The 27,718-nt window shown below is 49.1% G+C and overlaps 1 protein-coding gene across 1 annotated transcript in view; it reads right to left on the bottom strand.

Annotated features, from left to right (window-relative positions):
• The window catches only part of LOC122393055 (calpain-C-like), a 28,155-nt gene extending 4,285 nt beyond the window's left edge, over nucleotides 1–23,870 (bottom strand). Inside the window, exons 1-9 of the mRNA XM_043388641.1 lie at nucleotides 23,618–23,870; nucleotides 20,675–20,816; nucleotides 18,632–18,701; nucleotides 12,928–13,042; nucleotides 5,125–5,265; nucleotides 3,797–3,977; nucleotides 2,769–2,849; nucleotides 1,247–1,416; nucleotides 320–492 (exon numbers count right to left, since the gene is read on the bottom strand). Coding sequence (XP_043244576.1) covers nucleotides 320–492; nucleotides 1,247–1,416; nucleotides 2,769–2,849; nucleotides 3,797–3,977; nucleotides 5,125–5,265; nucleotides 12,928–13,042; nucleotides 18,632–18,701; nucleotides 20,675–20,815 — 1,072 coding nt within the window. The 5' untranslated portion in view covers nucleotide 20,816; nucleotides 23,618–23,870. The remainder of the gene's footprint in view (nucleotides 1–319; nucleotides 493–1,246; nucleotides 1,417–2,768; nucleotides 2,850–3,796; nucleotides 3,978–5,124; nucleotides 5,266–12,927; nucleotides 13,043–18,631; nucleotides 18,702–20,674; nucleotides 20,817–23,617) is intronic.
• Between the last annotated feature and the right edge of the window lie 3,848 nt (nucleotides 23,871–27,718).

The following is a 27,718-nucleotide window of genomic DNA, read 5'->3' as shown; positions in this document are numbered from 1 at the left end:
TACTTGGAGTCGCACCCAGCTCAGAATGGTCACTTGAGTGTGGCTACTTCACCATTACCACTCTGCTTCGACCGCAAGCATCCATCAAACGTCAATGACTTCGTGGAGCTCACGGAAGTAAAGACATCTTAGCATAGCTAAAGGTGAATAAGCAACTCCTAAAATAGTATCAATGGACATGCAAAAACACATGCAGGATGTCTTGACAAAATTAGCCGTAATACGTTATCCATCCATCCTTCCCTCCACCCGTACGTCGCTCCATCCGTCAACCCGTCAGTCACAGTTCGTAACCCCGTTCCCTCTGCGTGCGTCTCACCTGTGTTGTTCCGGCAGCCGCCGGCGGTGACCCCTCTCCGCCACGACCCCTGGTACACTTTGACCTGCCAGGGCATCCGCGAGCGCAGCGAGGGCTCGTCCCGTGCCGTGTCCTCGTCTAGATGTACCACCTCCAGGTGAGTGAACGTCTTCACAAAGTCTGAGTAGGGCATCCTGTAACGGTGAACGGTGGTTATTGGTTGGTGAAAATGCAGTGGGGTAGTGGTACGGTCTGGAAGCGGAAGGAAAGAACACGGCCCTTGGGCGATTCAATAGAGTAGTTTTATGAGATATCTACTTGCTGCTGGGATAATCGATAACGTACGGCCCTCCAGGTATTTAGTGGTTGGTTGCCAACATCACAATAAGCGATCTGCATTGATGAATACGTCTAATAGCTGTTGAAAACCATTGCCGAAGTGTGTGCACGAACCCTCTTCTCATTTTTATTGAGTCATTTTACAGGAGTGTCTCTGTCATTCAAAGTTATTACACCAAAAGCATATAGGCTACCCAACCACTCTTTTGCTGGAGGGCCGTACATATGTAGGGTTACCAGTCTGCTCAACATTACTTGCTCTCATGGCATGGCACTACGTTTCGCTCTGCTGTTTGTTACCTACTGAAGCATAACGAATATCTCCCATTCATTCACGAGAGCGAAATATATTGCAACACATATGCTAGCACTTTTTCGACTCGTTTACCGCGGACGGCTCTAGGTAGTAAGTACGAACGTCTATAACATTAAAACAATGCAATGCTGTGAATAAGACGACACAACTGTAGAATATTTTACCTCCCGCAACTCCACGTCTCATAACACAACTGCTGCTCCCTGTGAAACCCTTCTCTCACCCCCTCACCCTCCATTTCCTCCCCGCCTCCCGACCACCCCTCTCCCTCTCTCCTCCCTCTCTCTTCTCACCAGAACTCTCCGTCCGCCAGCGTGTGCGGCCCGAGCCGTTCCCTCTCCAGCGCGCTGACTTCGTCCCACTCGAGCGAGCCGCGCGCCCACCGTCCCACGTACTCGCCGGTGTGACCTAGAGAGGAGCGCAGCCGGACGAGCTGGGTCGGCTCCCCGCTGAACTGTGTGACCTGGGGAACAGTGGGGAAGGGGTGTGACCTGAGGGAAATAAAAGGGGAGGGGTCACCTCAGGAACGGCAGGGGAAGGTTATCTGAGGAGAGCATTGGGGGAGGGGTTGCCCGGGGGAACGGTAGGGGAGACACTGTTAGAACAGGGGAAGAAAGAAAACCTGGGAGCCGAAACAGATAGAAACAAAAAGACGTAAACGTCATATTCAACATCATGTGTATCTCAAGGAGCACAGTCAGGTGAAACGAAAAGATGAACAACAATTTGCTCAGAACAATTAAGGTCCGTAAAGTAGACAACCACAGTAAAGCCTCTTGCAACGCTCTGATGCATGTCTATCGGTCAGACAACACTACATAATAAATTGTCAGTATTGCATTCATAAGGACGCAGAGCCAACAAGAACCACAGCCCAGATTCAAGTCAGGCCAGCTCGGTACCAGTGTGGGAGCGGGTAGCCAGATAACGGCGGCAGACCGAGTCGACTCCGCTCGTAAGTTCGGACGTTTGACTTCAAACGCTCGCCGCGGATCACACGGTAACAGTGGCACACGGGAACGGACCTGCGCGCTTCACGAGTTGGTTTGGCCCGCTGAAAATGTGAGAATCATTCACGGGGCAATAGACATGTGGTTCCAGATTCTAGCATTAACTTCTTATTCGGGGGTCGTATTAGAGAAGACGTCAAAAGGTTAAACTCTGGTCTCAAGGCTTTCAGAGACCACGGTCAACTAGATAACACCCCATGAAATTCAACCATGATAATCGTCCTACAAACAGTCAGGAAACGTAGGAAATGTACACCATCAGACACATCACTCGGCCCTAATACCACGAGCTAGTCACTGGAACGATTTCACCCCACCGCCTCACCGCCGCGGTACCTATACCGTAGGTGGGACATGTAACAGCGGAAACTCGCCATTCAACAGAGGCCTGCAGCGGGGCCGAGACAAGCCGACAGGACGCAGCGCACGATTATCAACACGAACGAGGCAAAAACAGCTCCGGTATCACGAAAGGAAATCGTGAGTGTTTCAGGAGTGGAGGAATGCGTGTGAAGATAAGACGTTAGACTAAAGACGTAGATATAGACGTGAGACGTAGACGTAAGACATAGACTTAAGATTTAGACGTACGACATAGCCTTAAGACGTAGACTTATAAACGTAGACCTGAAAACGTACATTTAAGACGTAGACGTAAGACGTAGACTAAAGATATAGACGTAAGACTTAAATATAATACGTAGCCGCAAAAGACAAACATATAAGTAAAAGTGGGATGTAGGTAAGAACAAGTAATTGTCAAACATAGTCGGGAGCACAATCTGAAGAGTGAATAAAGACGTACCCGTTCAATGTCGAGAACCCTGTAGTTGGTCCCTAATAGAACACCGTTTGCCAACTTCTCTGGACTGCCATTCTTTGGTGTCTGAAAAGATAAAAATAACGGGTTAGCGAATGCATCTGCATCGTACGAAGGAAATAAAACAAACGACAAATTATCGCATATCCTATCCTATCGCATATCCTATCCTATCGCATATCCTATCCTACGCTAGCGAAATGTGGTGAGATCTCACATTCAGCGATATCCAAAACACAGCGCATCACTGTGGTCCGGAACTAACAAACGTAGCAAACATTCGCATATTGAAAAGCGCTGAGCGGAACACGATCGCCACATGAAAGCGACTGCTGAATGACTGAATGTGAAAGCGGCATTTTGTTTGCGGTGAATGTAGGCGCTGCTGAATGGGGGTTCCGTTTTACGGAGGAGGCCACGGTCGATGTCACGTGACTGTGAATTGCCAAACAGCGGCAGCCGGTGGCCTTGTCACGTGGTAGTTGTTCAATTCACCGGCTCCCGGCCAACATACGCCGGTGAGTGCCGTGAAATGTATTCAGCGCTGATATGCGACGCGGTGGGTGTATCCGATGTCACAGCTGACGACATCAGTGTGGCAAGGCAGCCTGAAGGTCAACGGGGCCGAATAATATCGTGGAACCCCACGTAGCCAAATGAATGTAGAGATCGCGTATAGTGTAGGTACGCAACCTAAACGTCGCCACCGCGCCGTACATTACTAACATACTACGTTGAATATACGATGATCGTGATAGGATGACATTCAAGGCCCAAGGCCAAGGCCCTACATACCTATGATATTGACGCAGCTCATGCTTAGATTGGTAGTCTGTGTCCCGCCATCGTCTGCGATCGACCTTCATCTGTGATTCGGTCAGTATCAATAACGGTGATGTGCTGTTCCAGTTGTTCGCCCGCAACGCGGTCTAAACTGTGTTGTGTTTTGCTGAGATTTGTTTACCAGCGATTCGCTTTATGTACACTGTGTTGTTTCTTCTAAGACTGTTTACCTGTGACCCGGTCTGTACAGTAGCGGTGATGATGGAGGTCTGCTCCAGCAGCCGACCGATGGTGTGACCTGCCCCGGTGGCGTCCTCCCGGATACTCAGAGTCTCCGTGATACCGCCCGTCATGTCCGCCAGGCCGTCCAGCGTCGTGCCGTACTTGAGCGCCTCGTATGAGCCGTGCAATCTGTAAACACACGGACAGAGGGTTAAAATACACTGCAGTAACGCTAACTGTGCGTTACCGAGCAGGCAGCGGACAAACAGACACGGGTTTAAAATATGTACACTGCGGTAAAAAGAAACACCGCCGAACTGCGAGCGTCACGAATGACCGTACAAACACGAGTTAAAACATAAAAATACCTGTGGTATAGACATCAGACAGTATAGAGTATGCTATCATATAGTCAGCGGGGAACGGTCAAACGCTGGCTCGTGGCACACTGCGCTAAAGAGAGACACTGCCAAACTGCGAGCGTCGCGAATGAACGGACAAGCAAGGGTTATAAAACACTGCAGTATATCGAAACACAGAGGTGCAGTCTGGAAATGAGCGGACAAACAACTCAGTGGCTTCAGATCACAGTGTACAACATCGGGCTGCGGTGTAGTTCATAGTGCATTAGGTAGGCACCAGGTGGGCGCATGACCTTACACATATACACGACAAAGTTGTTGTCGGAATGACAATGAACCAGCACCAGTCACAGAGTGCAGGATGAAAATAAGGTGCATAGGCACTGCTATAAAACTTCGCGTTGCACGTGGATGCCATGCGGTATAGTATCGGTATTGTGATTTGAGCTTGTACCGAGCATAGTAATACTATAGACTGTCCGCTGCTAAAAAATGGTAAACGTAATAGCGAAGTATAATAAAACGGAGTTGCAATAGGGTGACAAGGTATGGTATAGATAAGCATACTATAGGCATGTACATTGTACGTACATGAAAGAAGCGTATCATGTTGCGTCACTCAATGTCCCGTTGATCCCGCCCCACAACAAACGTTTTCGACTTTGTGAATATAGTTATGAGCATTCAGTATGTGACAAAAATACGTTCACCTTGGTTCGATTCTTAAATTCGCTCCATGATTTCCACCGTAAAAAAACTACCCTCAACACACCCGCCGGCCACTACCATTATCTCTATCATCCCCTCCTCCATCCCTCCATCCATCCATCCATCCATCCATCCATCCATCCATCCATCCATCCATCCATCCATCCATCCATCCATCCATCCATCCATCCATCCATCCATCCATCCATCCATCCATCCATCCATCCATCCATCCCTCCCTCCCTCCCTCCCTCCATTCGACTTACTTGGCGCAGGCCTTCTCGAGTAGCGACATCCAGAAGACCTGCTGGCTCTGTGACGTGGTGAAGGCCAGCTTTCCGTTCACCGTGGGCAGCCGGTCGTCCACCAGCACCTCCACCCACTCGCCATTCCAGAAGATACGAAACCTGGAACGGACGAGGGAACAGAGACGGTCAGGGGGGGTAGGGTGAAACAGGGCGGTCAGGGGTTAGGTGGAAGTGAAAAGGGTCAGAGTGCAGTTCCAGGGTCGGGGCAAGCTAGTGTTTGGGCTGTTACCGTATCTTGTTCTCTGAAGATATTCATCAATATAGTATCGGAGTTTAAATCGACTATCAAGATCGTCTTAAGTATGGTAGAATATACAATACACACTTGAAACACAGGAAAATAATCCGGTAGATCAAATTGTAGGTCGTAGGACCCGAATAATTGTAACGAGCTTTGATGCTTTCACATATGTAATCCATGCACTGTTTGGGTACTGGGATATGTTTTATTACCAGCAAACAATGCCTTGCTTTGAGAGTTGTGTGTGTAGAAATGCATCAGATGTGCATTGGCAGGCCACACTGAAAACAATTGAACCCAAGGCCGGCGAGTAAACCAGTGTTTCACGGGTACCCCTATCCGCAACCATTTTTAACCACCCTCCCAGGAGTACAGTAAGGCCCCATTGCAGTGTAGTCGTCCCTTGCTCTCAGCGGACATGTTCGCTGACAGCGGTTATATCCGCTCAGAGCAAGTACGACTACACCGCAATGGGACCTAGCACAACTCCTGGGAGGGTGGTTAAAAATGGTTGCGGATAGGGGTACCCGTGAAACACTGGTTTACTCGCCGGCCTTGGGTTAAATTGTTTTCAGTGTATGTTGTGACTCCCCTACTGATAAGATGCTATGCGGATAAGTGCATGACATCAGCCGGCGTGTCTCGCAAGTCAGACACAAGTAAAACGTAGGTATGCCTTATAAGCATATGGAGACTGCGTTAGTACACAACAGCGTAGCACCCACTGTTTGGAAACGGGATACCTTTCTATTGCCTGCTGCAGTCTTCCGTCTTCCAGAGCTAGTGCTACTCAGCTGTGTCAGAATGCAGTCCCCCGTCTTCCAGAGCTAGTGCTACTCAGCTGTGTCAGAATGCAGTCTCCCGTCTTCCAGAGGCAGTGCTACTCCGTTGTGTCAGAATGCAGTCTCCCGTCTTCCAGAGGCAGTGCTACTCCGTTGTGTCAGAATGCAGTCTCCCGTCTTCCAGAGCTAGTGCTACTCTCTTGTGTCAGAATGCAGTCTCCCGTCTTCCAGAGCTAGTGCTACTCTCTTGTGTCAGAATGCAGTCTCCCGTCTTCCAGAGCTAGTGCTTCTCCGCTGTGTCAGAATGCAGTCTCCCGTCTTCCAGAGCTAGTGCTACTCTGTTGTGTCAGAATGCAGTCTCCCGGCTTCCACAGACTCCAGAGGCCGAGATGCCGTGTTACTATCTTATTCTAGAATGCAGTCTTCCAGAGCTATAACTAGTGCTGCTTTATTGTGCCAGAATGCAGTCTCCCGTCTTCCAGAGGCCGTGTTACAGTCTTGTTTTAGAATGCAGTCTCTAAGCAGTGACGAAGGGCTGTCGCTGTGTACTGTGCTGTGGAGTGAGTGTCACATATGTTCTATATGTCTTATGAATTGGAGAATCGAACGCCGCTGCGCACCACGGCTATATGTATTACCCCATCCACAGAGTGGAAGGCATTGGATGGTGTCCGATGGGTAACGGTGCGATACCAGAAAGGCCGACCGGTCGGCCGGCCGGTAAAGTGTTATCAGAGGCAGTGGCAAGGACGAAAACCGGCTCCGGGCTGGGTTTCAGGCGAAGACTGCAGCCGAGATAGTTGCACAATGAACACGTGTGTACAGTCTGTACTCATTAGCTAGACTTATCATTAAACAGCATGTTTAATTAAGCTATTAATGAGTTAAATACAGAAGCTTAACAGACATCAAACAGGGCTGTTACTACTGATCAGATATTTCTAAGTAATTGCATGTCAACGTAAAACACTTATTACCAACTACAGAGTTCACATGCTTTAGTGTATTGATTATTTGATCGACTAAATTGTTTCAAATAAGACTCGGTTTCAAACTCATGAGATTTTATAAGAAATGATAAACATTTTGTACTGCTATTACTGGCAAAGTGAAGCGTCTTATTTTCGGAGCATTTAACCTACACAGCAGGTCTGCCGCTGAACCAGCGGGGCGCTCATTGGGGACGTCATAGCTGGGAAGAGTCGGCTGGGTCTGAATCTGACGGATGTAGCTGGACAGACACGCGTCTGGGCTTTCACAGCACGCACCTCATGTGAATGATCTCGGTCATAAATATTCAGGATACGCCGTGCGTTATGCGGCGTGGCTGAGTGGTCCTGAATATTAAAGTGTTCACCATACGACTGGAAAGCTAATAGCTACATACCAGCTAGTGCTATTCACGGATAGTTTTCTCGATCAAGAACCATTTTAACCCGCGCCCCGCTGGGGGGGGGCAGAATCTGCCCCCCCCTCCCGTTTTTCGCCAATAACTTCTAAACGCGTTACGCCAGCGGCGTCAAACTTTCAGTACCTTATCATACATCAATTTGACACGTTCCCTGAAAATTTGAGCGAAATCCGTCGGAAAATTTTTGAGAAATTGACGTTTTAGTGACGTCATGTTCGCCATTTTCGCCTCAAAAACGGCAAAATTTCAAACGCCGCTAACATCTTCATTTTTAAAGGAATCAAGACGTAACAAAAAAGGTTATACGTGATTCTACCTTGTCTATCAAATGGCTATCTCGGTTTTTTGAAAATTTTGGGTTTTGGCCAAAATTTTTCCAAAAAACTGACTTTTTTGGGAAAATATTTATAAAATCCAAAATTTTGAGTTTATCGAAAAAACCGGAATATATGTCAAAGAAGTGGTCTATGTGCACCTACATACCAATTTTTAGAAGAATCGGTTCAAAAATGTGGGAGTTATTCAAAATTGTATGACGTCACGACACACAATTTTTTTGAAAAATGATTTTTTTGGAAGTTTTAGACCTCGTACGGAAACAAAAATAGTACCATTCGATTCGCCGTGAAAAACTGCATCGGATAGACACCTTTTTAGGCCTTAACAACCAACTTCAAAATTTGACCTCACTTGACCTGACCTTGACCTGACCTCGACCTGAAACTCATCCAGAGGTGGTCCATATCACTTATTGAGTGTGCCTATTGAATTCCATGAGTAAAATGACCCATAAAACATGTGTCGCACATGCCCTTTTCTATATTTTGTTTTTGGTGACCTGACCTGACCTGACCTGACCTTGGCCTTGACCTTTGAATGACATTGTGTGCAACGAATATTGTCTTGGTAGTCTAAGAACACGTTTTGGGCAATCAGTCTCAGTCCATTCTTCGGCAACTACGGTGCAAGGCCGATACTGTAGAAACTTGCATTTTGTACCCTTGACCTGACCTTGACCTGACCTCTGACCTACTTAAGCAAAAAAAAATTGGGCTCTTAAGATCCGCCTTGTTGAGAGCTTTCGATTGCCGTTTTCCCCGTCTTTCTACGACCATTGGTTCGGAAGTTAGACAGGGGGGGGGCAGAATCTGCCCCCCCCCCCCCCCAGCAGGGCGCGTATGGCTGAATAGCCCAGCGGGGCGCGGGTTAAGGCTTTCAAATGCTGTCCGATTTAGATGGAAACTAACATACCACCCAATATCGTTCGATGAGCTCAAGTTTGGTCATTTCACGGATGTGGCTTACACTGTTACGTTGGTGGGTATACATATATCCTGCTCGCTCGTTTCACGCTCGCCCCGATTCAGAAGACCTAACCAGTCCCGTGCCCGTTGCCGTGGTCCCTCCCGGCTGGTCACCCAGCGGTCAGACCCCTCCCGGCCGGTCACCCAGCAGTCAGGCCCCTCCCCGCCGGTCACCCAGCAGTCATTACAGCGCACCAATCCACTCGGCGTGACTGGCTGACCACTCCCTGGCGTTGCCAAACTGGCCTCCTGGGCTGTCGAGGGCCGCCGTCTGACGCCTTTCACCGGCGTCCGTCCGACTGTCGCGGCTCTGTGACAGCAGCTGACAGTCTGTCAGGTGACAGACATGCCAGCTGAGAGGACCGTCAGGTGTCAGGTGATAGGTGACAGGTATGTGCAGACCGTATCTGCCCTCCCGGCCTCCGGCGCCGCCCGTGCCCACCCAGGGTGTCGGAACATAACGGATCCCCCGCCCCGGTGGAGGTGGCGTGTCAAAACAAACACCTAGCTCCTCTGGCTCGGGAGGTGGGCTGAGGGGCTGAGGGGCTGGGGAACCCCTCGACGGAGGCACGGCACATTGTCCACCCTTCTCTCCCTGCCACCAGACCAAATGAAGTGGCATGATCTTCCCACACACAGTTCAATGTTTCAGTACAAAATAGGTCACTATTTCCGGGCGCAGTAGAAAATTATGCCGAGGTGAGCCATGATGACTGATGAGTGGGCCCTCGTAATGACACGTCGCAATTTATTGAACCGTTGAGGCCCTGACAAAGCGGACAGATAGGTATGTACTACATGCAATGCTACCTATTTTTCCTCCATAAATAACTGCTGGTCGTTGCCAATAATTGCTCAGCTTCGCTATCAATACCAGTCATTTATTGTCCACACTGACGTTTACTAGCTTGCAATTGATGCAGAATTTAAAAGTACGAATGCAATAGCTTGCAGACAATGGTAGAGCTCTAAACGCATTTTATAGGACTTTTTTGAACAACCATCTGACGTTGCACATAAGCTTGCTTGCTAAAAAGTAAAAGCATCCCATTTTTATATATCGAAGGCATCAACGACGTTCTAATATAAATGCGAAATTCTGACTCCGGCCTACTGCACGCCATGGTGAGCTCAAAACTATCCATCCGTTACTGATATGTCAATCCTGGCTGGCTTAATTCTTCATCAAACACTCGTTTTACATCATGTCAATCCAGTCCTATTTGAAAAGCGCCCGCTAGCAACCTCGCGCGTCCGCCGCGTCCGCCGCAGGTGCTAACAGTGTCCACGCACCAGTGCACAGGAGGCCATGGTGCAGCGTGCAAAGAGCACACCTTGGACACACCGACAGGGTCACCTCGGGTGCCGGCGGGGTCAGTCCCGGTCAGGTATACGGTACTGACACCCGAGAGGCCCCGACGGCCTCGAACCCGTTTAGCAGGCACCGCAAACGAGCAGACAGACGGATGGACAGACGGAAGGACAGACGGACGGGTGGACAGACATACGACAGACAGACATACCGATGGACAGACAGACGGGCAGGCGGAAAGGTGGACAGACGGACAGACGGACGGACAGAACGGGCGGACGGACAGAGGACAGAATATTCCGTAGCTGTTTGCGCAGACAGCGAAGTTCAGTATTGTTATTTTTATAGACAGCGAAGTATTGGGTGCTGCGTGAAGCATTGATTGGCAGCCTCGGCTTCACTAGTTCTGAAAAATTATTTCGCCATCAATGCAGAATGAATGTTGAGAAATACAGTAACCAACTATTACATCGTTAGGGCTATACAGAAATGTTGCTGCATATATGCCAGTAAAGCTGAAGCGTGCAGGGCAAATTTACCCTTGGTGCAAACTTCGTGTTTCAGTATCACTACCAACTGCTACAAGGAAGCGGATTTGGTTAAGGATAGATTCAGTGACAATGTATGCAGCCGGAATTCATAAAAATGTGCCCACATTAAAGGGAGATAATGAGCTTTCTTTTTTCTTTAATAAAAATTACTCGACATCTATACTATTTCTACTGTAGTTTCTATAAAATATGAAAATTTCCTAGCACATTTTCGTATGTGAAAAAGGTTTTTATTTTTGCAAAAAAGAAGCAGTACTTGCAGTACTTGTAACACCCACCGAAATGCGTTGTCCTTCTTGTCCTTCTCTATAAAAAAAAGTCGCAGTATATGGCGCTTTTGTTTCAAACAGCGACGCTTGGGTTTTTGTTTATGTTATCGCCTTGTCGTTGCTTGGTTGTAAGGATTCTAATTTGAATTAGAGTTAATTCGGTTTAGAATTAATTAGATTCGTACATAGTGCCTACTCTTCTTTGTTTCCAAGTATTATTTTGCGCCACAAATGAACGGCATGCGCCAGAAACGCAGCCAAATCTTGCGATTGCGACTACGAAATTCATTATTTTGGCGTCAGAGCCTGAAGCGAAAAATACAAGCATATTTATTTCAAAAAGACTTCAGGTTTGTCGAACGGTGTTATGAGAATTTTGATAACAGTACTGCATAAGTTTTTCAGTGATGCCGCAAAAGTGTTGTATCTATCTTCTTTTATTGTGCAGTCGGCGGGACCGATTCAAAATTGAGTCGTTGCTACTAAAATAGCAGCATATGGCCTCAGATGATGAACAGGAAAAATAGTTGCGTAAATTTAGACATAAACCACCCCCAAACCATGAATATCTTTTGAAGGCTCTATAGACGACCATTAACTAACTAGATGTGATGAAGATCAAATGTAAGGAATACGCTCATTTTACAAAATTACATGCAAGTACCAAAAAGTGATGTAAGTACTTATTCAACGGTCATTTTCAGCGCTCCCCGCTAACGTGACTTCAAGTTGAGATATTTGCGGCAAGGTACCGCATTGAGCAAAATGGTTTTAATTTACATTATAACTTGTTGTGTTTTGTCAGAAAATGATCCTAACTCAGATTTTGTGGAAAAAGGTCATTATCTCCCTTTAAATACAAAGCGGCGATATGAGCTACGTTACCGTGCATGTTAACGTAAATGTGCACGCCACAACCGAAAAGCCGTACACATTTCAAAAGTCGAAATCCGCCCAATTCGCAAAATTGAAACTCGTAGCGTCCATATACGCCTGACAGAACCGGCGAGCACGCTACAAAAAGCGTCCGCTGCACAGTTGGCACCGGGGGCGTGCACACGCCATGCCCACCGCGGCCAGCTCGAGGGCGTTTTTAGGCGACGCGCGAGCCACCGGGCCAATCTCAGCAGGAGTGAGGCCACAGAGCCGAGCGCGAAGGCCGCTTATCATGCGTGACTGAACTGGCCCAAACACTTTCGCCGGCCGAATTCTTTGCGCTGATCGAGCCAGTCAGCTCGGCAGAGAGCAGGTGAAACGCGTGCACGCGCTGGAATGGCGGACAGTGGTGCCTCAGGTGCCAGTCACGTGCTGAATGCTGATGGAAGACGGTAGTTTATTTTACGATAGTTGAGGACGCTGCTGGCGACGGGACGGCGCAGGCAGCGTTTGGAAATGCCGCAGATGTCTTATGCGTACCACGCTGCTGGAGAAAATCAGACCACTTCCAGATGTTTTGCCTATTCATGTCGTGTGCCTCAGCGACAGCGTTACCTTGAGAAACCAGTTCACATTGCGAATACGGCCATCTGTCAGCCTTATGCTCCGTTGGCGAAGTCTGTGGTGGTCGTGGCTTTGGTCGCTGTGATGTCATTTGCCACTTGTCAGCAACGGCTTTGGTGACGACAGTAACCATCACCAGCTCTTTCATAGGAGGATTCTATTTGAAAATTTATAGTGGGTCAATGGCATTGCAAAGCTTGTTCATTTCTTCAAATTCAATACCATTAGGCGATAAAGGCATTTCAAATTTGTCTTTTCGCGGGACGTGTCCTTCTCGGGATCAACCAGTCAGCGTAATATTCTAGCAGCGCCATAATGTATGACATCACAATTACATCAGTCAGTAGTCACGTCAGCACCGGTGACATCATATCACGCATTTCGTACTCACCGGAAGATGCCGGCATAGCCGTCGCCTGCGAACGACTGATCGGCGGGCACCACGCGGTAGAACAGACCACGGGTCATCTGCAGACAGCCGATACACGAGATGAACCACCGGTCACCTGAAAACGAGCGGAGAGGTGTTAGAAACGCGGGCTAAACACACACCCCTCATCTGAGAGCCACCAGAGCTCGGTGCTTCTTTCATAGAACTTCCGGCGAAGTGAAGGTGGAGCGCCGGAGAAAACAATGAGGGAGGGCGGGGTTTCGCCGCTACAGGGCCGTCGCCCAACGGACGTTTATAGACTGAAGGCCGCAGGGGAATTTAATGACGGCCACGGTTTCGCGACGCGAAGTAGGCGTAGGAAGACCGTGGGTATTGGATAAGCATTTAAGAACATGCATTGTTTCACAAAGGTCATGATCTTACGCAAAGTTCTCCAGTGTGATCAGGCCACGCAGTAATCTGACGGTCATTCGCCTTATTTTGGTCTGACTGAGTCACAGAATGGCTTACTCTCCATTCCCTCCGTTGAGTTTCGGTCGATACGCTCACAAGTTCCCAGGTTCACTCATTGCCCTTCCTTCCTGATCCCTTCCTTTATGAGTCCCGCCTGCTGTTATTGGTTCGGTCATATAGCAGTCCCCTCTACCGTCTATACTCTACATTTCACTCCCCTCCTTCGCGTTATTTCGGTCCATGTGTTCCCCCATCTCTCTGGGACAGTTCACTGCTCCTTCCCCCCTCCTTCGCGTTGTCTCGGTCTATGCGTTCCGCCGTCACGGTGCCGGGTAAGTGCGGACAGAGTGACGCCCGTGACATGGCCCCGTGCAGCCGCTCCAAACGGCCCGGCGACGGAGTCACGGTGGGCGAGTCGTGAGACATGCCCGTGGTCCGTGACGGTCAGAGCGTGCCTGTTTTTACGGCAGTGAGCTGCTGACTCGGCGGGCGAGCAGCGGCAAACATTAGAAGTAAACACTGACATCAGAAGAAAGACACTAAGCTTCATGATAAATCAACATGGATTAAATTATTCTTGAAACTTCTATTAGATACGACTTTAGGCTGAATAATGAGAAAGTCCGGAAGTCTAAACAAAAGGCTTTACCTATCTTTGCTTAACAATGCGATCAACTTCCTGATATATACGATATGTTGAAAATTGTCACGACCCAGATGTTTAACGGGACTTTGCAAGATTGCACAAAGCGAGCACGACTTCGCTGCAGTGCAATTGCAGCGCTACCACGTCTCGTTGCAGAGAGGCGATTTCTGTTGGGTGATGTGAGCACAGTCTTTCTGTCAGGCAAGCGCCACTTATTTAACTGCTACTGGTATGGATTTCCATTCATCAGCCGTTCGAACTCCTTCATCTGTCGTTCAAAGTGCTTCTCAGCCGCATTTAAATCACATCACTTGACAAAAGTTTCCGTTATATGTTGACAAACGATCAGTCTAACAGGTGCGCGGACGAACAGCTGACGGGTCTCAGGAACTGGAGGACAGCAGGTGGGCTGTGTGGGCAGACCCTAGGATGGTGCGAGCGACAGGGGGGAGGGCCGTGCCGACAGACGAGAGGAGTCCGCCCCTCGCAGATTCATCCCGCAGAAGGGTGGGTCTAGTCGGCGGCATCTCAGACTGTGAGGGTCGAGTGGGTGGTTGGTTGAGCAGTTATTGCATTGTTGTCAATTTCCCACGATCCAATGCACGGTGTGCCGCAATATTGGACCAGCTCGATAGGCACGGGACAGTATGTATATTGTATTAGCGAAGCATTCCAATGATGGATTAGTGTCAGCTTCTAGTCAATGACAATTGGTAAAAACATATAAAACACAAGCACACACACGCATACACATTGTACTAAAATACCAAAACGCTAGTCACATGTCGAGTTTAAAAGTCGTAAAAACTCCGCTCTAGTTCGAGAGCCGGTGGTGGCAGGCGGCAGGCGATTCCAGGACGAGGCCGCTCGGTACGACAAGGCCCGGCGCGACATAGACAGCCGGTAAGCCGGCAGCTCCAGTACACCGGCACACGTTGCCCGCGTTGAGCGCTGCGACACAGCGGCTCGCCGAGTGAATAGGGAGCGGATCGCCTCCGGAGCGCAAGGGTCACTCAGCGCCCTGAACACAGTGGAGCAGTCACGGTGAACGACAAGATCAGCAATGTCATGCCAGCCGAGGGCTCTCAACACCGGTGAAATATGTTCAGAAACCCGCGCTCCGGAGACGACCCTAGCACCAAAATTCAGGATCTTCTGCACCTTATGTAAATGACAGCGAGCGGCCCCGCCCCAGACGGAGAGGCAGTAAAGGATGTGGGGGATAACATGGCACTGGATAAGGAGCTTACGGGTCTCGGGGGTAAGATGATGACGAATTTTATACAAACATAGAAGGATGGAATTGCACTTTTTGACAACATTTGAAATGTGCTTTTCCCAGGATAGGGTTGAGTCGACCGTCACTCCCAGCATCTTCACAAAAGGGGATGGTTGTAGTGTGTGACCGGATATGGTAAGGGAAAAGGATGAGGTTTTCTTGAGGTTCTGGCCAGTACCCACAAGAAGCAGGGTGGTCTTACTAGGATTCATTTTCAAGGAATTGGATGTGTAATAGGACTGGACAGCGAGCAAGGTGTCTTCCTGTTGTTTTTTAAGGACAGGTAAGTCAGTGGGAAGAGCGGAATCGAGGAGTTGGGTATCGTCTGCATAGGAAATGAGCCGTCCATGAGGAAGGTAGGAAGGTAGGTCATTTGTGAAGATGCTGAAGAGGATTGGGCCGACCAGGGAGCCCTGCGGAACGCCATGGGACATAGGAAGGGATAGGGAGCCGCCTCTCACCACCTGCCGCCGGCCACCGAGGTAACTCGCGAACCACCCGGGGTCAACACCGTACCAGCTCAACCCAGCTCACCGTACCGTAGACAGACTCAGACACCAGTGGGAAGGGACAAACAAAGGCATACACAGACAGGCGTAGCTCAATGTTGCTGCACGCCGCAGCAGAATGCCGCACCCCCATAGCCGTCTCACGTCTGCTGCACTGCACTGCACTGCACTGCACACTGCACAGCGCCACTGCCCGTAAGAGGCGATGCCAGGAACAAAAATCAAGACGGTGGAAATGTTGCGTGATCCGTCCCATGCTAGTGATCAGATTTGACACAAGGCACATATTCGGAGAGGATTTAATGTTTGAACAATAGCTTGTCACTATGAGCTGATCCAAAGGTAGGGTGAAGTCGTATAAGAGTACGCACTTAGTGGATTTCTTGCTCTCATTTGTTTAATATTTGAAAGAAAGAAATCGCAAATAGGGAATATTAAAGTTCATTAAATTAGCCATCAACCCATGGGGCAACGATCCTTCAGCGTAAATGGAATTGGTCTAAAACTGACATTTTCTGAACCGCTGCAGTTGCGTACTCTTACCATATGGGGTGTGTAAGAGTACGCACGCCAGGCGGGTGGAGTACGCAAGCATATGAACACACCCCTATGCAGCTTGTACTGTCCAAATGCTTAACTTCAAACTCAGAAGGCATTTAAGTTAATTCTAGTATCCAAAAAGAAAAGCTTAAAATAAATATTTCAAGTCTATAAATCAGGAAATAATCATGTCGTGTGTTTCTTTAAAAAATGCACAATCAAAAGGGAGAATAATTCGTATTTGGAAGAATTTCGGGTACGCATCTGCATCACAATGCTCCATTGATGATATACCTACAAGACAAACGTCATTGAGCGATATATTAATAATTTTATATTTCTGTATATTCGATTTAATGTATAATTCTGCGTACTCTTACCCTCCTGAACAGTGCGTCCTCTTACCGTACATGCAATTCGCGCACAAAACAACCCCGAAACGTTGTGCAAAACTCCGGAAACATAATATTGCACTGCACAGTATTTCCCCAGATAACCTCACAAGTTTCCCACAACAATCACGGAAATGTACCTTATCTCAACTGCCAAGTATCAAAATTATTGTAGGGTGAATAGGTCAAAAACGCCCCCAGTAAGCGCGAAACCTTCTGACACTCAACCCAACCCAGATTACTCAAACCTTTGGGCACCATCATGTAGCTCATTCTTTTTACTACGCTTTGAGACCAAGAAAAGACACTTGCGTGTGGTATTTAACCCCCAAAAAAGGTTTCTGCATACCCTTACAAAAGGGCGTTTTGCCCCACACCCTGGGTAATACGCCCACACCCATGTGCAAAGCGCCCCCACCCCATCCATCAACAGAGAAAATGATGAACATGGCACAACTTGACGTCATTCTGACGTCATTTGTGGTCAACCTATCATAGCCTTTGGAATAAAATGTTGTTGCAATGTGTAAAATGGATGCCCGGAGGAGTCCTGAAAGTTTGGTGACGATATCTGCAGTCGTTTAGGATGTATCAGCAAAAAAGGACAGGGAGAGGCCTTTTCGGCCCCGACCTACAGGGCGCTACCCTGCACTCTCACCACCGTGCAAAACGCCCCCCTTTCAGAAAACTGGGGGCGTCTTGCCCCATGCATCGAGTAGGCGTCTTTCCCCATCCACTCCATTTCCGGTCAACAAAATATTAACAAAAAACGCGCCACTAACGCCACAGCATAATAAATTCAACAGAATGACAATAAAACGCAGTTTTGAGTGATGTGCACAATAGCAAGTTTTGTGAAATAAAGAGGGCATCAAAAGCTTAGGAATCTTCTGTAAAAACAACAAAAACAACACCCAAAACCAACATCAGCACCTACCCACGCTGCTCCCCAAGACGCAGAACCGGAAATAGAGAACTACGTAAACAAGCAGCTGACTGTTCTGAAAGACAGGATAAAACACCTATCCGCCGATAAGATCTACGATTTTTTTAGGGGAGGCGTTTAACCCAGGGGTGCGTTTTCCCCACAGTTACCCTACCATGCCATAATAATATCATAACGCTCGAAAATAATATTCATCGCCTTAAACTCAACAGCGTCGCCGCTCAACGCCCACGTTCCGTTGGTGACAAGCACGCACTGGCGGCTTCATGTCACTTCATGAACTCGACAAGCCCGCGTTGCTAAGCAACCAAAACAGCTGATGCGTACTCTTATCGCCCGCGTACTCTTACCCGCCCTTACCCTACTGGTAACAGATGCGGTATCAGGTGCATATCTATGTAGGAAGTGCTGCATAACACAGCCTCCACTGTGCCTCTGACTAGTTAACAGACGCCACCAAGCACACCCAAGAGAGAGCTTGCCATTGCAGCCTGCAGAAACTGCACTTCCGACAAGCCGATCTGACGCCGATTTCATCCGTCGGGCGCGCGGACCTCACCCTGAGCCACCTCCGTGTAGGCCGTCTGGGACCACTTTCTCCCTCTCTCGGCGCGGCCGGTTCTCGACCGGTATATAAGCGGAGGGAGGGAGGGAGAGAGGAAGGGAGGGGAGGGAGGGGTGGGGAGGGGAAGTTCCGGCGACAGTTCCGGTGCTGGTGCTACCAATGCGGTTCTAGCCCGTGCTCCTGGTCCAGTGAGAGGGTGATAGGATAGAGTAAGATGATGGGAGGGTAGGTGGACAACAGTGAGAGGACAGAAGAGGGCGGTAAGAGGGTAGGTGAGAAGATGGTGAGAGGACGGGAGAGAGGACGGTGAGAGAACAAACAAAATGACAGCGAGAGGACCGAGAAATCGCGTAGATAAGTGGACAGGCACTTACCGAGTTTGCCCGGGTAGGCATCGAAGTCCAGCACTGAGTCTCGAATAAACAACGGGTCGGGAAACAGCTCCTGTGAAGGAAGAAAGACGCTGGTTAATGATTGGCTGTCTGCATAAAGGTAGGATAGTCATGCTCATCATTTCAATTTAGTTGACAAATATCAGACCTCAAGCGGTCGTCTCGAAATGGTGTAGGTACCTACGAGCGAGGGTTCCGATATGATCGGAGTTTCGTCTCCATTTATACCGGTATCAGCATGGGTAATCAATTATTCCAAATCAGGCTAAAGAATGGTGATCATATGTCATTATTGGCTAATTGTCTGAATTATGGTTTGGTACAATCGGGATATCATTCAAACGCTTAGAGCACTGTTCGGGCTGGGTGCATTTCCTATGTGGGCACATAGAAGTGCAGTGTGCATGGAAGAACATGGAAGCGCACGTTAAACAGCACACGTAGAGCATGATAATCACGAATAGCCAGCGGGGATAAATTAACGTTTGGGAATTTCGCAAGATGCGCCACAAAACACCTAATGATTGGCATGAAAATAATGTTTTATCGGTAAGCAAGTGCCGTCTAGTCTGCATCATGCTGCACCTCGAGATGCCATTCGCACCATATTCACGGACCAAAATCCCCGCCCCCACCGACGGCTCCAGTTGCCCGTCAAGGGTGCCGCGCCGTGCCGGCTGCCCCCGGTCGGCACGGTGCCCTCCCACGCTCCGCACTCGCTCCGTCCGGTGACTCACACGCCGGACGGTGCCGCCGGCCCTGCCCACCGTTCCATTCCCACGCAAAACGGACGGAAACTCGTCCTCACTAACGGAGCGGCGGCTGAGCTTGGTTGAGCCGCCGCAGATCGATGAGACTGAGGATCGGATGGTGCAAGAGTCAGTCGATATGACAGGTTCAGATTTTTAGGGGTGGACTGCCTTGTTCATCGGTGCCCACTTGTACCAACGGGTTTAGTCGGCGTGCTGTGCTGAGTTGTGATGACAGATGCATCGGAGGTGAAGACAAACTCCCTTTATAATGCACCGTTCTAGGTGCAACAGCAAATGGCAAAAGATAGATCTTAGGGGCGGTCGGTCGGTCGGCTGGGCGACCTCCCTCTGTAGGCAAATACCAATATACGAGTAGACGCATATGAGGCGCAGCTTTCGTGAGATGGCGATCAAAGGAGCCACCGAAGGTTTGCCACCGATCAACGGGAGTTGAAATATTTGTCTATAGGTGGAGGTGGTGTCCCAAAAGTAATCTTGGTGTCCCAGTCTGGTATATGTAGAGCAGCCGTAGCCCCGTGACCGATCTATAGAGCTGGGAATTACTAGTCCGTAAAAAGAGACTACCGCTGCTCCGAAGTATACATGGAAGGGCCGGCATCGGCCCATTATGGGGCCACCATCGGTCATCGGTATGTATGGAGGTAGCCATCGGTCTACAAAATGGGACCAATACTGCAGTTCATGAAAATGGAGGAAAACAGCAGCATTCATTTCGAAATAACTCGGGTAGGTACGCATTTCGCTCCCTTACAAAATAACAAAATAAGAACTGCTCGCTCGCTGCATTCATGTGGCTGCGATTGTCCGGTATGCCGCATGCAAGCAGACGTTTTTCATGATTCCATAGCGCCTCAACACGAAATGGGTGAAGTCATCGCTAACACTACTCAACAGGCGCTCAAAACGACTACAGGTTCCATTTCGAAGCAAAAGAGCAAGAGACTTTAACGCGGCGCAGTATGGGCATATCAGTAACTGCATGTCCGCTTAGAAAGCTAACACGGTTACACTCCCTTAGTCGGTCTTGCTTCACTTCTAAATAGACGCTCAAAAGCCACGTTAAGTTCGGTTTTGAAAGAAGAAAGCAGGAGACTTTAACGCGGAGTATGAACCTATCAGAGACTGCGTGCCCGAGCAGAAAGCTAACACATATAAACTATCTCCAATCACAAGCAAAACAATATGCATGAAAGTCCATATAATAAGATACAGGGCTTTCAATCTTCGAAGGGGAGATGCAGTTTCCACTCACCGCTGGCCGTTTCCACACGAACTGGAACGGCGGCGTCTGGTGGTAGAAGACGGAGGCCTGCACCGCTGGAAAGTCAGGGTCCTGCCACAGCTCTCCCACACGCAGACACGAGCGCCGGATCCGCTCGTACTCCGAGTCCATCCTGAAAGGGGAGATATAGATTGAGGTGAGTGATATCATCGACTCACTCTCGAGCGTCATCATTGTGATCATAGAGTGATCCCGAAAACAGATCGTCGGTCAGCTGCAAACGCTCGTAAGAGTTCAGTCCCGCTGTTGGAGTCTATCATACAGTAGAGCGAACATTGGGATGAATGATCGCTGATCATCAGTATTATCGCTGGTATGATCATAGAGTGATCACGGACATATGAGTTGCGAGCTCTCTTTAGGGTTGGTTGAGCGGTTGAAGTTTTACCCCAGAGAAGGAAGAGCCGATACGGAAGGAACTAGCCCGGAAGCCCGGAAATGTCTCACTGAGCAATGAGCATGGTTAAAACGCATTTGCGGTCAGACGACATTCCGAAAAGAAGCGAGGATCACGGCTCTTTGACAGTTCTGACGAATTTTGGGCAGCCCTATTTTCTATCCCGCATATTATAATTTATAGAGCAATGTAAAAGGTCACGCAATACTGCTTACAACAAACGTTGAAAATTCCAACAAACAGCAATTAAATGCATTTAAAAACCGCATCAAAATTATCTCCATTTATCCCTTCCCCTAATTTAGCATTCCACTGTAAATCCATCCTCTGCGCGGCCCATCATCTGGCGTCATTAAATCCGCCGCTGACAGGCCATCGAGCCGGCCGGCCCGGATGTGCGGCCGGCCCGTCCGCGCCCGGGGGCGGTATACGCTGTCTCTCTCGCCCTGCCCGCGGCCGGCGGCGGCGGAATGCGGCGCCGTCCGTCGCTCCGATGTGTGCCGCGTGCCCATTTCTCGTCACTGCGCCGGCGCCGCACCTCCGGCTGGTGAAACGTGCGCGCCGCCGAGTGGTGAGCTCGGCCCGCGCAACCGGTACGGGAGCCTTTGAGAAACGGCGAGGGTCCCTCGCCACGCGCGGCTAGGGGAGGGGTGGGGACTGGAGACCTCCAGAGACCCGGCGCCACGCGCGGTCGTGTTGGAGAGATGCGTATCAGTCGCGAACAGGATCGCCGGACTCACGAGCGACCTTCGCCGCCCATTGAGGAGAAACTGGCTGGTGGTGGGGTGAGGGGTGAGGGCGGGGTGGGGCGGGAGGTCGCATACATTGGAGACGGCTGAGGAGGTCACTGGTGGGAGAGGAGACGGTCGCCTGTTTTCTTAGCGGTGTCGGTGACAGCGGATGGCGCGGCTGTCCTCGAGTGTTGGTGAGGACCTCGACTTCGTGTTCTTTACACAGTTCCGAGGGGAGAAGAAAGACGGGAGTGAGATGGAGAGAGAGAGAGAGAGAGAGAGAGAGAGAGAGAGAGAGAGAGAGAGAGAGAGAGAGAGAGAGAGAGAGAGAGAGAGAGGGAGAGAGAGAGAGAAAGAGGGAGAGAGAGAGCTAGAGATTCTCGCCAGCCTCGACTCCCACCTCTACTTGAGGGAGTGCCGCATGACCTAGCCTGACCCAGATATAACCATCAAACGTTCCACGGGGTCACGGGTCACGGCATGTCAGCACTGGTTGGATAAACGTTATCAAAACTTTGCATTGTGCGACCGCCGGCATTACCTAATGTGCAGCCATGGCAGGCTTCCACACATGGCTGCTAAAGACAGGAACGCCCTGATATGACATCAGCTGGTGCACTGCCGCCTTTCTAGGGCCGATAATTCATCAGACTAAGCCCAAGCCTCACGCTCTCGACTCTTGATCCACCATTATTGTTCCGCGACTCACGGCTTGTGACTCAAGGCTCACGGCCTGCAACTCACGACCCACGGCCCACGAAGCCTCTGCGGCTAGGTCGAACCTCGAGCCGGGCAGGTGACGAGCGAGTGAACCGAGGGCGGCGGCAGAGGCGGCGGGCGCGACCTTGAGTCCGCCACGACCGGGTCCACGGCAGGCCCGCGCACTGAGCACGATACATTCCTCGCCACCGCCACTGAGCCGACCGGCTCGGCCCAAACGCTGCTGACACCGCGACGGCGAGTTCCTTTCGATGGCGACTTTCCTTGGCCGAGCGAGCTGGCCTTGTCACCAGCCGGGCCAGCCGGAACAGCACTGGCTGCAGTCGGCCCGCCTGCAACTCCGCTTTGCCGGGTGCTCACGGACTAAACAAGGAAATAGCGGGCGCGATTTCACCGAAAATGAGTTTGAACGAAGTGGTACGCATTAGGCCATTCCTGGAAGGGATACTTTGGCATTTGGCAAATCGCACGGAAACATTACAAGGTCAGGAGATTTATTAAAAAGACAGATTTTTATGGAATTGATTAATTGAACTTCATAGCGTAATTGGACTGTCCACCTTTTATGCCAGAGTATGGGCAGATAAAACAGCCGTAAAACGTTAATATTTCCCCAGTCAGCATCACGCAGTGAATCTAGATGGCCGAATAAATGGCACCGAAGTCCAGTTTCTGAGCGATTATTTATCTCCGTGCACTGACCTCCCGCAGCAAACTGGGAGCGGCAATAAAGCATCACAATGATTGAATTGCATACCCCTGCTCAGCGCTCAGTGCGTAGCTGATACCCGATTGAGCGGACTCCTGCTAACGTAAAAGTGCAGGCGAATACAAAAAGGACAATACGACCTGAGTCTGTGGGGTCGGTGGGGACGGACGGCATTGTTCTTACGCTCCCGACCGGGCGGATACCGAACTGAATATTGACCAATGCACTCATGAGGGCGCCGGGCTCTGTCCGTGTTTCGACGGAGGACAAAGACCCCGCCGGACGATCGGCGGGTCCAGCCGTCGGCCGGCGCTGGTTCCCACCGCCCGACCATTACCGGCGCGCGGCGGCCATACCTGATCACTGTCCGGTGACGGCGGCAGCCAGCAGCGCACGGGTACCGCTCCTACCCCAGCATCGCGAACAGTCGGGGCACCGCACTCACACACACCGCGCAGCTGTCACACGAGATACACAGAGCCACCGGGCGCTGTCAGACAGCGATCTGACGCCTTTACACGGACACAGAGGCCTCGCACCACCACTCCCCTTCGCTGCCTCGCTCGCCACTGCACCACCACCACCGTCACCGCCGCCGCCGCCGCGGGCGCGGCCGTGGTCGGTGACGTCACGGCCCGTGTGTGTGACGTCACAGGAGGGGCGGCGCTGCGCGCAGTGGAGCGGGTCGTGCAGGTAAGGCATTGGGTGAAGACTGATCGAAAGCAGCCGCCAGTGCACCTTTCGATCGGGGTGGGAGGGCGGCAAAGCAAGGCCGCCCGGTAGCATTGGTGAACTGACTTACACTGTGGTGGAGGGGCTGCTCTCCTGAGAAGTGCTGGTGACCTTTCGTAAGCTAAGATGTCCGTAGGCATAAGGTTAGAGTAGGTATCTGTAACTCTCCTAAGACATCCATTATGTTCTCGTCAACGACGTTGCAATCCTGTTCGCATTACACTATGCAACAGTCATTTTGTTCCTGAGTAACGACCGATTTTTTTGGACTCATTGGGTCCCATTATAACCGAAATGGGCATTTGTTTTGATCTGAAAATGCTTTTCCGGTTTTCAGAGACGATTTTCGATTTTTGGCCCCGAAATCCGGTTTTTGGCCCACTGTGTCCGGTGTAATTGAGTAATCGACTCGCGGTAACTTTCATCGCCCTTCCTATGCCACAAGCTTTCGAATGATATCCGGTTTTGCATATTTGCGTGTAAAAATAACGTTATAAATCTATGTTAAAGTAAGAAAATTTGTTTCTGAAATGTTTTAGTAAAACGGGATCTTTACACCCAATTTTAAGAGACGGTGAAACGCTCATCTCAGACGATATTGGCAGAGCCTCCCTACTGAACAGGGTATTCGCATCTAAGTTCACTGATCCCAACGTGTCGACCTACCCCGCTGTAACGCGACACGACCTGCCGGCCCTGAACCGTATCGCTGTATCCGCGGACAGAGTGTGTGCGATTCTGAAATCTATACCAGCAACCAAGGCATGCGGGCCCGACGGGATCAGTGCTCGTATTGTTCATGAGTGTGCCTCAGAGCTGTCCGTGCCACTGGCCAAACTCTGCGACATGTCACTGCGACAAGGCATTTTTCCATCCAAATGGAAACAGGCAAACATTGTGCCGATACACAAAAAGGGTGACAAAAAAGATCCCCGAAATTATCGATCTGTGTCTCTTCTTCCACTTTTTGGCAAGGTTATTGAAAAAATTGTTGTTGACGAGCTTCTGCGACACGCTGCCCCAGTGCTATCCCCAGCACAACACGGTTTCCTGCCCTGCCTGGCCGATCCTGTATCACCAACCTTACCACCTACCTTCACACTGCCTGGGGCTCGATCTCCGACGGGTGCCAGACGGACACAATATACACGGATTTCTCTGCGGCTTTCCAAAGTGTTAATCATAAATTACTCCTGTTCAAACTATCCGAGTCTTACTGTATTAGCGGCAAAATTTTGGATTGGTTCGTCTCGTACCTGTCGGAGAGAGAGCAGAGAGTGATCGTGAATGGAAGAACTTCTGAGTGGGCTAAAGTAAAATCCGGAGCTCCGGAAGGGGCCCTTCTGGCCCCTTTGCTTTTTTCTCTCTTCATCAATGATTTGCCGACGGTTGTGTCGTCGTCCAAATGCGTCATGTATGCGGACGACGTCAAAATCTACCGGCAAATTTCAACTCCTGCTGATTGCGGCCTCCTTCAAACCGACCTCATCAACATTTGCAAATGGTCCACCGATTGGTGTCTTTCTCTCAACGCTCAGAAGTGCCTTTCGTTCACGGTCACTCTCAAAAGAGCACCCATCTTACACACCTACCTTGTCAACAGTTTCCCCCTTCAGCGTGTCGCAGAAGTTCGCGATCTTGGAATTGTGCTGGACTCTAAACTAACGTTTTCGGCTCATATTACCAGTTCAATAGCAAAAGCAAACAGAGCCCTCGGACAGCTATTCAGATCTTTCCAGACCGGCTTGCCCAGACAAAAACTTGATCAGAGGGCTCTGATAGCAACATATTACGCAAACGTCCGATCTATTCTTGAATACGGTAGTGTTGTGTGGTCTGGCGCAGCCAAAGTTCATTTAAAACGGTTAGAACGAGTCCAGCACAAATTCCTAATTTGGTTAGCAGCTCGGGCCGGTGGCACGGACAGATCAATTTGCCTGGAATACTGTCATCTTTTACACTTCTTCCATGTTTCGTCACTCGAGGCGCGGCGCACTCAGTTCGATCTTTTATTCCTGAAAAGCATTTACTCTGGACGCATCGACTCGTCTTTTTTATTAGCCTCGTACGCACTACATGTACCAAGTCGTTCAACACGGAACGTCCAGTTGTTTAATGTGCCGTTTGCTCGAGTCTCGACGGTAAAGACAGGAACTTTTACAAGGCTGGCGGCCCAGGCAAATGATTTTATCGCCAGGAATCCTCAGGTGGATTTCACGTCGGGTACCTTTATCTCTTTTAAATCATTCGTCGTGGTCCACTGCAGGAACATGCCTTTGAGGACCGTGTCTTAGAGATTTTAAAGTTTATTTGTACTTTTCCTATTCTTATTGTTTTTTCTTTTAATTTAATTTTATTTTTACTGTGTACTTTTATATTATATCCTATTATTTAATGGATCTCTTTCATGGATCTCTGTATTTTTAAGTGTCATCTAATTGCGAATGAGTGCGTGTCTTCGGGTTAGTGTCTACCTTGTGTGTGTATTTTATGTTGTGGTATGACTTCGCCTGTTAATGGGCCATGAGCCTGTTGGCGATTTATTTGAATAAATAAATAAATAAATAAATAAAATATTGAAATTTTGTAAAAATTTGACATTTTTTTCGATTTCATTTCAAAATAGAGAAAAAACTAAAGGCCCTATCCAAATTCTGAGCCCAGTTCCTTGAAGAGCATTCAATTTCCGTTCGGAAGGTACTATTTTAGTGCATTTTATCGGTTTACTGTGGCGTCCAGATTGAGTCACTTGAAAAACGGGCCCCAGCCATTTCCATGACAATTATCGGGGTTACATGAGCACAGTAAATACGTATTTAGCCGCTAATTCGAATTAGGAACGCATTACCGACTCATGTAGCCACCTGCTAGTACGAATCGGCGATCCGATCCGCGGTTACATGAGCAAAGCAAATACGTATCACGATCGGATTCACCGCTAATGCGAATCAGGAGCGTACTACCGACTCATGTATCCACCTGCTAATACGAATCGGCGGTCCGACTCCGAACAAAATCCGCTGGGAAAGAGGCTTAGAAGCGAATAGGACCAAGATAGGTACGTATTACAGGAACTATTTCTTCGCAAAAAGAAACATTAAAATGCAAAATAATAGATATTTTTTTCATTTTCTTCTTTTGAAATAATATTCAAAAAAATATGTCGGTATTTTGTCAAGTTTTCAACAATAAATATAGTGAAAACCAAATAGTAAATATCCACATAATTTCAGCTGAAACATTTTTTCCGACAGCACTACAGACGAATCAAGAGAGGCAATTGCCCAATGAGTCAAAGCAAGACAATTTTATGTTCAACTTTTTTTTGTTAAGTTAATTGAGAATGTTTTGAGCAGATTAAATGCAAAAAAGACATAAGATAATAAATTTTTAATTTAGTCACCTCTATTGCTACGGAAGTGCGCCACATTTGTATGCTATTCCGTTTGTAATGCGCATCGGGCCGAGAGCCAAACTAGATCCGTTTGACGTCACTGATACGAATTTGCTCATGTAGTCGGTGCACTGAATGCGTTCTGCATATTTACGTCTGGACAACGAGTTGCGTTGGAGAGGCCGGAAATAGTGGCGATTTCAGGACCGCAAGAATGGACCGTCATTGGAATGATTCTTTTTTAAACCGCGCACTGTTTTCGGCCGGAATTTAATAGTTACTACAAAATATTTTGTAATTACGTTTCCACCAAGAATGAATGTCATCAGGG

Source organism: Amphibalanus amphitrite, unplaced genomic scaffold (genome assembly GCF_019059575.1).
Source record: "Amphibalanus amphitrite isolate SeventyFive unplaced genomic scaffold, NRLGWU_Aamphi_draft 000513F_arrow, whole genome shotgun sequence".
Classification (NCBI taxonomy): domain Eukaryota; kingdom Metazoa; phylum Arthropoda; class Thecostraca; order Balanomorpha; family Balanidae; genus Amphibalanus; species Amphibalanus amphitrite.
Note: the sequence above shows the minus strand (reverse complement) of the source record. Positions and strands in the feature narration are given on the sequence as shown.